The sequence below is a fragment of the Prionailurus bengalensis genome, chromosome D2 (assembly GCF_016509475.1).
Source record: "Prionailurus bengalensis isolate Pbe53 chromosome D2, Fcat_Pben_1.1_paternal_pri, whole genome shotgun sequence".
NCBI classification, from domain to species: domain Eukaryota; kingdom Metazoa; phylum Chordata; class Mammalia; order Carnivora; family Felidae; genus Prionailurus; species Prionailurus bengalensis.
The window spans coordinates 46,066,175-46,078,611 of NC_057351.1; the positions used below are offsets into that span (position 1 = coordinate 46,066,175).

Here is a 12,437-nt window from a genome sequence, read left to right on the forward strand (position 1 = left end):
GTTCTATTTACCTTTCCCTCTTGTCTTTTTTCCTTTCCTCCATTTTCCGCCCATGTGTTGAGCTGATCACATTGAATTTGTTACATTTTCCCCATCGCATGTTTTGGAAGTTATACTTGCCATTTCTGTCCTGTTCCTTTTCTATTCAAAACCAAGAGACCCACAAGTGAAGGACTTGGGTGTCAGGTCACTAGACTGAGTCCTCGAACGGTGGAAACGGACCAGGCTGCTCAACAAAGAATGTGGTAGGAGGTTTCATGGCTCAAGAAACACTTCCAGCGGAAGCTAAGACCGCTAAGACGCAAAAACCTGGAATCTTCTATTAGTAACCGCAAGGTCTGTCTGCTGGAGAAGCCATCAGGGGCATGTGCTGGGAAAAGCGGTAGGGACAGGGGCACACTTCCAGGTTCTGTCCTAAAGCACTTTTGCCTTATCTTCCCGTGTGAGTCCATACGGCCCCTTTCCTCCATCTTGACTTTCCCCATCTCTAGCTCTTATGTTCTCCGCTGACCCTCCCGCTAGTGAGAAGGCGAGAAGGGAAGTGATGGGGCTCTGACAGAGAACAAGAGCGTGGGCCGTGAGTTATCCTCATCACGTGTTATGTGCTCTGGGCAGCATCAAGGGTAGCTAGACTTCCCTCCTCTGGACAATTACATCTGCTAGACAGATGACAGGCTGTCTGTCAGGAGGGTGCTTACTGCCTGGGCCCTTCTGTCACTGTAAACAGTGAGCAGGGCACATTTTTCCAGGAACCAGATATTGGGAATTAGTCCATTACATGTAGTTCATGCAATTAAGTGGAAATGTGTGGGCTATTTTGCCAGCAGGCATGCAGGTTTGAGATCATACTGTATAAGTTAAGTGAGTCAAATTTAACCAACAGTCTCCTGGAGACTGGGGACCTGTGTAACAGGGCTACCATCAGGCTTCATGGGGGAAGGAATTATGGGACAAAACAGTGTCCCGTGAGGATTTGAGAGTGTCGGCCAGGGGCCAGAACAGGGGCCCTGGGCATGACACTGGCATCTGTTGGGAGACACTGTCTCCTTTTAGAGATCCAAAGGCTCTCTGGCAGTGAATGCTCTGGTTTAGTTTGGATGGGGCCCCAGGCTCCTCCAGGCTGGTGGCTGAGGACGCGGACACCACCATCTTATTAGTTGTTTCTACTACAAGCCACTGAAATCTGGAAAAGATGAAAGGGGAGGGAGGGGAGTGTCCAGTTCAGGAAATCCAGGAGACACAGCTTCCTCATGGAACTGGAGCTGATGGGAGATGGGAGGAGGAGTATGTGGGGAAGCCCGTGGCAGGGGCCCATGCATGGCCCGGGTCACCTGAGTGTGTTCCTTTTGTCCCCTGGGCTTGCCCAGCATCAACATGCAGTTCTCCCAGGAGACAGTGCCATGGGCTGGGCCAGGAGGGGATGACACGAGGGGCCACAAACAGGGTCCTAAGATGCTAGGAACCCTGGAATTTTTCACAGTCACCAGAGTGACCTGATGGTCACACGTAAGAGTCACTGATGGGTCCGCCAGAAAAGCCATCTTTGAAGGGCCAAGGCTGGTCTTGAACACAAAGAGTAAAGGCCAAAAGGCAAATGGTGGTGGGCAAGCTGGAAGTGTGGTGCCCAATCTTGGAAGTGGGCTCAGTGGTAGGGCTGGGGAGGTGGGGAGCAAGACAAGGGCAGGGCTGAGGAAGCATCAGATAGGCCATGTGCTAGAATTTGCCATCAGATATGTGTATGTGCTATGAGCTGATCCTTAGCGCATTTCTGTGGCATAGGGAATAATGTCTCCATTTAGCAGTGAGAAAAACCAAAAGCAAAAAAAAGTAAGTGACTTATCCCAAGTCATAAAGCTAGTGTGCTAGATCTAATGCAGATCAAATTCAGATCTGCCTGACTCCAAAGTTTCTGTTTGTTCCACTCAACGTCTCTGGGAGCTGTGTTCCTTCCTTATGAAACCAAGGAGTCTGGACAAGATCAGGGTTTCTTAAGCCGTAGTTCAGAACCTCCTTCATGATTTGTGTCTTCCTTACCACTCCTCTGTGCTGGCATTTATGGAAAAGTTTTTTAGTCTTACTCAGTAGTTATTTTTTTATTCTGGTAAAGTATGCATAACATGTAACTTAGCACTGTAACCATTGTTATTTATTTCTTTCTTTTTAAAGAAATTTTAATGTTTATTTCTGAGAGAGACAGAGTGTGAGTGGGGGGAGGGGCAGAAAGAGAGGGAGACACAGAATCCAAAGACACAGAATCCAAAGGGGCAGAGGGAGAGAGAGAGACACAGACACAGCTCTGAGCTGTCAGCACAGAGCCCGATGCGGGGCTCAAAGTCACAAGCTGCGAGACCATGACCTGAGCCAAAGTCAGACACTAAACCGACTGAGCCACCCAGGTACCCTAACATTTTAACCATTTCTAAGTGTACAGTTCAGGAGCACTAAGTACATTCACATTGCTGTGAAACACTTTTAAATTTTAACTTAGATGTATTTTAGAGGGGAAAACGTGGTATCACTGTCATGAACGGAACCCAGTACTACTTTCCACAAACAGAAGTTAACCATTAGAATACTACAGTGAAGACAGAACGTATGCACTGTTGCCACTGAAGGCTCTGAGATGAGGCCAGCTCCTTCCTGTCCCCATCCCTGTCCCCATTTTTTAGGGGAGGATCCCAAACCCTGGAGATGGCTAAACATATGCCTGCACCCAACAGATGCTTCCTCCTTGAGAGACTCAGAAGAACTGAAAGAGGGGTGGGAAGGTCATCTCACGGTGATGTCCATGTGATCCCGTACTGTGCCTGGGTCCCTCCTCCCACCTTGCCCATCACTGAGCACCCTCTCTGCACGCCCCCACCCAGACCCCATCTCCACACGGTGGGAACTGCTGAGATGTGCACAGACTCCCACCCACCTGACCTTGGATCAGGTGGATCGTGCAGTACTGGTGGAGAACAGGAGGAGCCACTGAGAGGCAGAGGCATTGGACACAGGGGTTCCACAGTGAGCCGGATTTCAGTTTAGGGTTAGATTCGTCTTGGGTGCCCATGTCCTGGGAGAGCGGAAGTAACAGGAGTGTTACCAAGAGGCTGAAAGGAATGCAGGGAAGGTTTGTTTTCCTTAAGTTGTGCAGAGAGGCTCTCTATCCACATTATACGGAGACCTTTGCCTTGCTGAAGCTGTGGCCGTGCTTCAGTAAAACAAGCTGTGATACCAGGAACATGGGGGCTGGGAATAACAATCACTTTGGAAATCCTGGCTAAGTGTCACCATGAGTGAGGTCAGTGGCTTAGGGGCTGGAGGAGTGGAGGTCCTGACAGGAGGGTCTCTGCCTTCTCCCCTCTCCTGGGCCTAGTTAGCCCTCCCTCGGACCCTGCCATGATGCCCCAGGATACAAGACACGTGCTTCTCACCTGGGGCTTGGTCTCATCTTTGTCCTTGTAGTAGAAAAGCTGATCCCCACGCAGCACGAACCAGCGCGGCTGCCAGTTCTTCATGATGCTCCTCTGCTTCTTCAGCCAGCCCTCCTTCAGTATGGGGCCCAGCCTGTGGGGGCATGGCGGCCGCCCAGGGCTCCGGCTCTGCTCCCCCATCACCAGGCTTTTGGAGCGGGCTGGAAGCCAAGAACACACGCGATGAGTATGAGGGATGCACGCCTGTTGTCAGTCCTTGCCCCATCCTGGCATCCCCACTGCCCTCTGACCAGGGCATAGAAGCCTAGGCCAGCAGGGCATGAGCGTGCTTGGCATATTCCCCCTGGGCACAAAGGGCCATGGACTGCAACACCTCAGCAGCAGCCACCTAAGGTTATCCACTTGGGATAGGGGCACAGCATGCCTGCTTGGTTAGTTTCTGCTGTCTCTAGGCCCTTAGGGTCTTCATTTCCCCAGGTTTGGTCATCCATCCATGCGTCCATGCATGCATCCACACATCCATTTACTCACTAATGCATGCATGCATGTATGCATCCATCTAGCCACGAATCCATCTTTCCTTCCTTCCTTCCTTCCTTCTTCCATCCATCCATCCATCCTTCCATCCATCCTTCCATCCATCCTTCTTCCATCCATTAATCCTTCCATCCATCCATCTATCCTTCTATCCATCCATTCTTCCTTCCTTCCTACCTTCTTCCATCCATTCATCCTTCCTTCCTTCCTTCCTTCCTTCCTTCCTTCCTTCCTACCTTCTTCCATCCATTCATCCTTCCTTCCTTTCTTTCCTTCCTTCCTTCCTTCCTTCCTTCTTCCATCCATCCATTCATCCTTCCTTCCTTCCTTCCTTCCTTCTTCCATCTATCCATCCTTCCTTCTCTTTCCTTCTTTCCTTCCTTCCTTCCATCCATCCTTCCTTCCTTCCTTCTTCCATCCATCCATCCATCCATCCATCCATCCATCTCCTTCCTTCCAACCTTCCTTCCTTCCATCCTTCCATCCATCCATCCTTTCTTCCTACCTTCTTTCATCCAACCATCCTTCTATCCGTTCATCCATCCTTCTTCCATCCATCCATCCATCCATCCATCTCCTTCCTTCCATCCATCCTTCTTTCCATCCTTCCATCCATCCATCCTTCCTTCCTACCTTCTTTCATCCAACCATCCTTCTATCCATTCATCCATCCTTCTTCCATCCATCCATCCATCCATCCATCCATCCATCCTTCTTTCCATCTTTCCATCCAACCATCCATCCATCCATCCATCCATCCATCCATCCTTCTTTCCTTTGATCCTTCAATCCATCCTTCCTTCCTTCTTCCATCCATCCATCCTTCCATCTATTCATCCATCCTTCTTCCATCCATCCTTCTTTCCATCCTTCCATCCATCCATCCATCCTTCCTTCCTACCTTCTTCCATTCATCCATCCTTCCATCCATCCATCCATCCATCCTTCTTCCATCCATCCATCCTTCCTTCCTACCTTCTTCCATCCATCCATCCTTCCATCCATCCATCCATCCTTCCATCCATCCATCCATTCATCCATCCTTCTTCCATCAATCCTTCCATCCATCAATCCTTCCATCCATCCATCCATCCATCCATTCTTCCTTCCTTCCTACCTTTTTCCATCCATTCATCCTTCCTTCTTTCCTTCCTTCCTTCTTCCATCTATCCATCCTTCCTTCTTTCCTTCCTTCCTACCTTCTTCCATCTATCCATCCTTCCATACTTCCTTCTTTCCTTCCTTCCATCCATCCATCCATCCATCCATCCATCATCTTTCCATTTGTTCAATGGTTAATCCATCTATTCATTCAGCAGCCATTTATTGAGTACCTATATGTGTCAGTCACTGTTCTAAGTGCTGGGATAAAGCAGTGAAATAATGAACAGATAAAAATCTGGGTCTTCCTGGAGCTCATATTCCATCAGGGTTTCTGTTACTCAGGCCCCAAGGGAGCTGGCCCATCAGCCCCTCTCCCTGGTTTGTGCAGGGCACCCTTTCTCTGGAGGCATCAGACTTGAACACCATTTCCCAGAACCCCCCAAAGTCACCTTGCTGCTTCTCTGGGCTCATCCTGGCAGAGTGGGTCTGGGAAGCAGGGTCTCTACTCCAGCTGTTTGTTGTAACTTGTTAATGGATCCTTGGCAGGGCAAAGGGGCCATCTCTCCTACCCCAGAGTCCCTGAGTGCCCATGAGCCCTCTGCCCTGCAAACTCCCTCTGCTCCCCATGTGACACCACCTGACACTCTGCCAGGACTGGTACTGCCCTTCACAGTGATGACTGGGTCCTTGTCCCCTACTAACCCTCTTCTACATCATTATCTCCCTCTTTATGCTCTGTCTCAGGAAAAGCAACTCTCCCCTCTCTGGCCAGTAGCAAGGATATTGCTGCAGTGATCACCAGGAGGGGCCACCCTGGACTTTGGAAGGACAGTTCTTCTAAATGGAATCACACTTGTAATTCTTTTTTTTTTTTTTAATTTTTTTTTCAACGTTTATTTATTTTCGGGACAGAGAGAGACAGAGCATGAACAGGGGAGGGGCAGAGAGAGAGGGAGACACAGAATCGGAAACAGGCTCCAGGCTCTGAGCCATCAGCCCAGAGCCTGACGCGGGACTCGAACTCATGGACCGCGAGATCGTGACCTGGCTGAAGTCGGACGCTCGGATGCTTAACCAACTGCGCCACCCAGGCGCCCCTGTGCAAGCTCCTCTTGTTGCACTAGTGACCATACTTCCCTAAGCCTGACCTACTCTCTGCCCATGCTGTCCCAGTAACCTGGACCTTTCTTCCAGCCCTTTCTCACTCAACCCCTGGCTTTGGCTGCTTGGTGAGCTCCCACACATCCTTCAAGATCCAACTCAGATGCTTCTTCCATAGAACTTTCCTTCTGAATCCTCTCCAGAGAGTCATTTCCCCATCTATTAGCACATATGACCCATGGCTGGTAATTATGTCTGTGGTTTCCTTTCTGCCCCATTGAGGGGCGCAGAGGGGAGGACATGATGTCTTATCCAGTTCTACACGGTTCTTACCACGTGTCGCTCAGGGAATGGATATAAGTCATGCTTGCGAAATATCACAGGCTACTTAATCTCTCTCTGATGATTAAATATGTATATGTCTTATCATGATATTAAGTGTGACATGACACTCAGCTGCTATCCGAAGAGACTGTATAGTCTGGTGGTCCCCAGATTCGCCTTGAATGACATATGGCCTGGGAATAATCCTGAATCTACCACTGGGGGTCCTGCTCTAGAAGGGGCCAGCCCACGACAGCAGGGGAATTAAGAGGACATATCATCCTCTTTGCCACACTGAGCAGCTGTGATAGCTCAGACTACGTCAGTCTGTGTCTTCTCCACCTTGATTCCCCGTGGCTGTCCCTTGGTTGTGGTGAGGCCAGTGTCAAATGTTCCAGCCTTGTCTTGGCTGTGCTTTGGCCCAGAGAGCAAGCAGGCTGTTTCCAGGCTCATCCCAATGCACAGAAAGGGGACTTGTGATCCCTGCAGACAGAGGGTCTTCCCGAGAAACTAGAGCAAAGGCAAATCAGAGGAGTCAGGTGGCATGGTTCAGCTCCTCCTTCCAGGAAAGCGGCCCACCTCTGAAGCCCTGCACCAAGAACTGACCTTCATTTGCTCTTGCACTTAGTGGCTGCTCTATACCTTTGCTCCCCACATTTCTGGGGGTCTTGGTCCTCATACGTATGGACGTATACTAGATTAAAGTCCACTTCCCTCCTTTATTTCTGTGGCTGTTTACTATCCCTGTGAATTACCTAAAGAGTCCCTCATGGCTGGGTGTTTGGAGTCCTTCCAACGTTAGTTATTTGATTAAACAGACAATGGGGTCTGGTTGAAGAAATACGGGCTTGGGTGGGTTCGGATCACGGCCGGCTCTGTGAGTCGTCCGCCTCAGTGTGCTGATTAGCGAGCTGGGTGCGTGTAGGATGGTGACACCTGACCCTGCCAGGTGAGGTGGAGGAGGAGAGACGGCCAAGTCTTGCAGAGTGCAAGGACATGGCATGGACATGGTGCCAGTAACCGGTTACCGTGACAGTGAGCATTCTGATAATGGAAATGGTGCAGCGGATGTCTCCGTGCAGAAGTGTTTCCTGAAGATTGGTTCCTGGGGCAAACTCACAAGGCAGAGGGCCCGGGCTTTTCTATGGCTCTTGGCTGGTTAGGCGCCGTTGCACGCTTCCTTCTCAAAGTGGTGTGTGGCTATGTGACACCACAAAACCATACTGGTGTGCCACTAGCCTCATAACCACCAACGTGAAATATCATAATTTGCATGGTCCTACTCCATAATTTAGTAGGTAGAACATGACACTCAGTTACTGTCTTAGCTCACCGTGTTATTGGGTCACTTATCAGGGGAGCATCTTCCCATAGGCTTTTGCTCTCTGTATAAAGCATCAGTCTGTTCCCTTTGCCCACTTAACTGATTGCCCCTGGAGGTGGGGGCGCATCTGGGGTCCTCGTAGGTCTCCTGGTCACTTGGGCCTTCTTCCCCTCTTGAATGAGCCTTAATACTTCCCTAGAAGTGTCCCCACAGCCCTGGAAAGGCTGCCCCTCCATTTCCAGGTGCCCATAGCACCATGTCCGGGGTCTGCGTTGCACTCTGCCTCTGCCCTGAAACCTTGGCTGTTCTGTGGGAAGAAGCAGTTGGGCTCCCACTGGCAAGCAGCAGGGGCGGGGGTGGAGGGACCCGCAACATCCAGAGGGACCTCTCTGCTCCAAGGGTTGTACCTGCTCCTCCACCTCTCCTCCCATCTCAAGCTGTGGAGGGGCTGGAGTAGGGCTGGATTCAGCACTGATCCCTTTCCGGGCCCAGGGATATTATGGGGCCCTAGGGACCTGGACAGTAGGGTTACCACAACCCCAAGACTCTGGTGTATATGGAGGACTGAGGTGGAAAGGGGACAGGGGTGTTCCCTGGTTACTGAATTCTCTTCTCTGGGTCTCAGTTTCTTCATCTCTAAAATTCTTTTAATGGCTTGAGAATCAATGGTAAAATCAAGTCAGTAGTGCCTAGGCTTTTGTTTTGTTATGTCTAGAGATTTCTAAGATAAGCCTTGACAGAAGCTGGGCTCCCATGGGTGAAGAATTTCTGCAGGGCGTGGGTTGGCTCCCGCCTCCTCTATTTGCATATTCTTCTCTTCTTAGGGAATCCATAAGGGTTATGCAGAACCCTCGACCCTTTGGGGTCTTTAGTTAGGAATCTGACTTTGTAGAATGTTCCAGCGCCACATCCCTGGTTTTGTTTTTTGTCTTCTGCTGCACTGGGGCCTAAAACGGTCTCATTTGATAAGATCATAGGGCTGGTAGGACCCAGAAGGCACCTTCCTTCCTTCCACACCCCCCATTGCATCCTGAGCAGGGCCAGCACATAGAGGAGTTCAACAAAAATTCAGCGATTCCTCAGTGCACCCCAACCCTGAGGAGTGCTGGGGAGCCCTCGGCTGGGCACTGGGCCATGTCTGTGAGGCACTGTCTGTCTGAGCATGTCTGCCCAGGAAGGCTGAGCTCTCAGAGCACGGGGCACTGGTGGCCAGCAGGTGGCCAGCACACTTGTCCAATAAATAAATAATCGCTGCTCTGTGAGTGGTCTGATGGTCCCTCAGTGTGGCAGGACGAAGAAGGGGGGTGTTTTCTGCCCTGATCCCCAGGCCCTGGGCACTTCCCTCCCAAGGGCTGCAGGCGTGGAGGGGACAGGCAGCAGGGGGAGGGGACAGGCGGGGTGGGGGGGAGCCTCGTTCCCTGGGGCAAAGGCAAGGGGTCTACACAGGCAGGAAGTTACACTGGTCTCTGAGCAGATGCGGGCATCCCTGCCTGCGCTGCCCCAGACTCCCTCAAAAGAGAAGAAAAGCCAGCTTCTGCTGCCTCAGTTCACCAGGGAGGCACTTCACGCAGATGCTAACGAAGCTGCCAAACCAGCCCAGGCTTTTCCTCAGCTGATCAATCACAGAGATGCTGCTTCTTATAAGGCCAACTGAGTATCTCGAAAGGAAAATAATCATTATTATGATTTATTAATAACCATTGTTCCTGTCCTCAGCATTTCCTTGAATGAACTTATTCAGTTCTGTGAACACTTAGGTGAAGCTTTCAAAGTCAAAGAGCTCAGACATTCTAAAGTTCCAGAACTGATAGGAGTTTCCAGAGAGGGCCCAGGAGCAGGCCCAGGGCAAGCTCGTGACCCTGGGAGGAGGAGGGCGCCCTTCGCTCACATCACAGCCATTCATTCATTCACTCATTCATTCACTTATTTATCCATTCATGCCTCCCAAATCTACAGAACTCCTCCAGGTACAGCGCAGAACCCTGAGATTTTGGTGTTTCCTGGGAGCCCCCATATTCACTTGCAAACACACACTCATGCATGCACACACAAACACACACTCACATACATACACAGTCACACACTCATGCACATGCACATTCTTCCACTCATGTATGTATACACTCTTACACATAGACACACACTTGCAAACACACACACACACACACACACTCATGCAAAGAGAGTTCTCTAGGAGGGAGCTTGGTCCCCTACATCTTCAAGGTCCTTAGTCCCAGGGAGATGTCAGAACTCTGGGTAGAGGAAATGGAATTCTAGTACCCAAAGGTTCATTCATTATCAGAGAAGGGCAAAGCTCTGCGCAGCATCCAGGCGTTGCTAGGGCAAAATGAGAGGCGGGGCCAGCCGACCAAGCCCTGATTCACGCCCTCTGCCTACCAAGGAAATGGGGAGCTTTCACTTTGCAGAGATGAAGAAATTAAAGAAGTGAACAGGTAAACGCACAGAAGAGAAAATACAAATACAATCAAGACGTGCGGGATGCCGAATTGCAGTAGTAATCCGCAAAATGCAAATTATAGCCTGCAGGTAATATAGCGAGTGTACCCTTCAGGCAGGTACATTTTTAAAGCCTGGTAATGACATGTGTCGATGGGGTTGTGAGTAACTGTAAGCCACTAACTAGAGGGCAATTGGGCTGTATTTACTCAAGTTAAAAACATGTACGGTCTATAACCCAGCAATTCGACCTCTCGTCTCTGTCCTACAAGAACGAACCACGAGTGCACAGGCAGTCCCTGTAAGGGCATCCCTGTATGCGATCCCTAAAAATGGGGAAAACCCAATTGGCCAACGATCAGAAAATGGCCCAATAAACTGTGCTATGTTCACACTGTAAGACGCTTTGCGGAAGTCAAAAGGAACGGGGTGAATGTACACGGGCTGCCATGTTTAGCTTCCCCTTTTTATCAAACACCTCAGAAAAGGTGTCTTCACTCCCTTTTCTCCAATTCCTGTCCTAATGCCCTTTTTCACAGTAAAATATACGTAACATAAAATTTACCATTTTAGCCACTTTTAAGTGTACGACTCAGGGGCATTAAGTACACTCACGTTGCTATGTAACCATCACCACCATCCATCTCCACAGCTTCTTCATCACCCCCAGCTGCTTCCTGTTCTTCTTGGGCCCCACTCAGTCAGGTCCTACCTCTGCCCCATCCAGATTACTCTCATTGAGGCTGCAGTGACCCTCATGCGGCTCAACCCAAGGATCAGGTTGGTCCTCCCATTTCTTGACCCCTGATGGTAATGGATCCAGTCTGTAACCTCCTTCCTCCAGGGCCATTTCTACCCTGGGGCTCCAAGACCACTCTCCCCTCCCCTCCTTCACTGGCCGCTATGCTGTCTCATCTTCCCACTTCTTCGTCCAGTGCCCAGGGCCAGTCCTCGGACCCCATTTCTACCCACACTCACTGTTTCGGGGATCTGCTTCTGTCTCGTGGATTTAAACACCATCCGTGTGTACGAGGTGCCCGTGCAGGGACCAATGTGTCTGTCACACTGTCTACATGACACCTCCAGTGTCACATGTGTGAAGCTGAACTCCTGGGCTTTCCTGGCCATGCCCCCTACTCCTCCCAAGGTCTCCGCCATCAGTCAGTGAAACACCATCCTCAGGCGGCCATCATTTCTTACCTGAAATACTGCTGGAAATTTTCTGCTGGATCTTGCCCTGCCACACCCCCTTTAGTCTCTAGCAGGCAGCCAGAGAGAGTTTTTGAAGATGGGAGTTAGAGTATGTTGCTCCCTAGGAAAGCCCTGTGGGACTCCCCGTCATGCTCAGGGTAAAAGTCAGAGCCATCAGTACAGCCTCCAGGGGTCCTCCGGCCCTGGCCATGTGACCTCTCATCTTCTCGTGCTTTCCCAGCCCTGACTGCACTGGTCTCTGCTATTCCGCAGACCTGCCAGCCATGTGCCAGCCACCCGGCTCTGCACCTGCCGCCCCTGTCCCTACAGAACTTCTCTCTGCCCCTTCCTTCTGAACTCAAGTGCCACTTTCTCCATGAGGAAGGTCCGACCGTCCTTTAAAAAGGTATCCCCAAGCCCCCAGCTCCCCTTTCCTGCTTTATTTTTAACATTTAAATTCTGTTATAGTGGTGGAAGAAAGCAAGTTCCAGAACAATACACAAAATTCTATAAAAAGGGAAGAAAACACCCCCCCTCCAAACAAAAGACATCACAATGTATTTTTGGTGGGTATGTGTATTTGCGTAGAAAGAACATGTCACAGCTCTGACGGTGACCATTCACGGAGGGAACACTGTACCCCTGAGTGATGTGTATTTTACACAGGGAAGGAAGGCACGCGTTCCATTACGGGAAGTAAATGAAAATAAAAACTGTAAAATGAAAGAGCTCTTTTGGTATGGAATGGGATCCCCCTGGGAGATGTCAAACAACAATTAAATATCACTAGTTTGATAAATGTCTACAAGTATTTATCTGTGACAAGCATCATGCTGGGCTGGGGACCTCAACACAAACAAGAGCAGCCTGGCCGCTGCCTGCTCGGACCTTCCAGGCCGAATGGATGACGCTTCCTGGAAGCCAGACCCAGACCCATCTGTGGCCCTTCCAGGGCACCAGGTCAGGGGGCCCCTCTCTGT

At 50.3% G+C, this 12,437-nt stretch overlaps 1 protein-coding gene across 7 annotated transcripts in view; it reads right to left on the bottom strand.

Moving 5' to 3' along the window:
* Positions 1-12,437, bottom strand: part of ARHGAP22 (Rho GTPase activating protein 22) — a 171,290-nt gene that overhangs the window by 112,161 nt on the left and 46,692 nt on the right. For all 7 annotated transcript variants that reach the window (XM_043596812.1, XM_043596814.1, XM_043596810.1 and 4 more), the window contains exon 2: positions 3,420-3,619. In XM_043596812.1, coding sequence (XP_043452747.1) covers positions 3,420-3,619 — 200 coding nt within the window. The remainder of the gene's footprint in view (positions 1-3,419; positions 3,620-12,437) is intronic.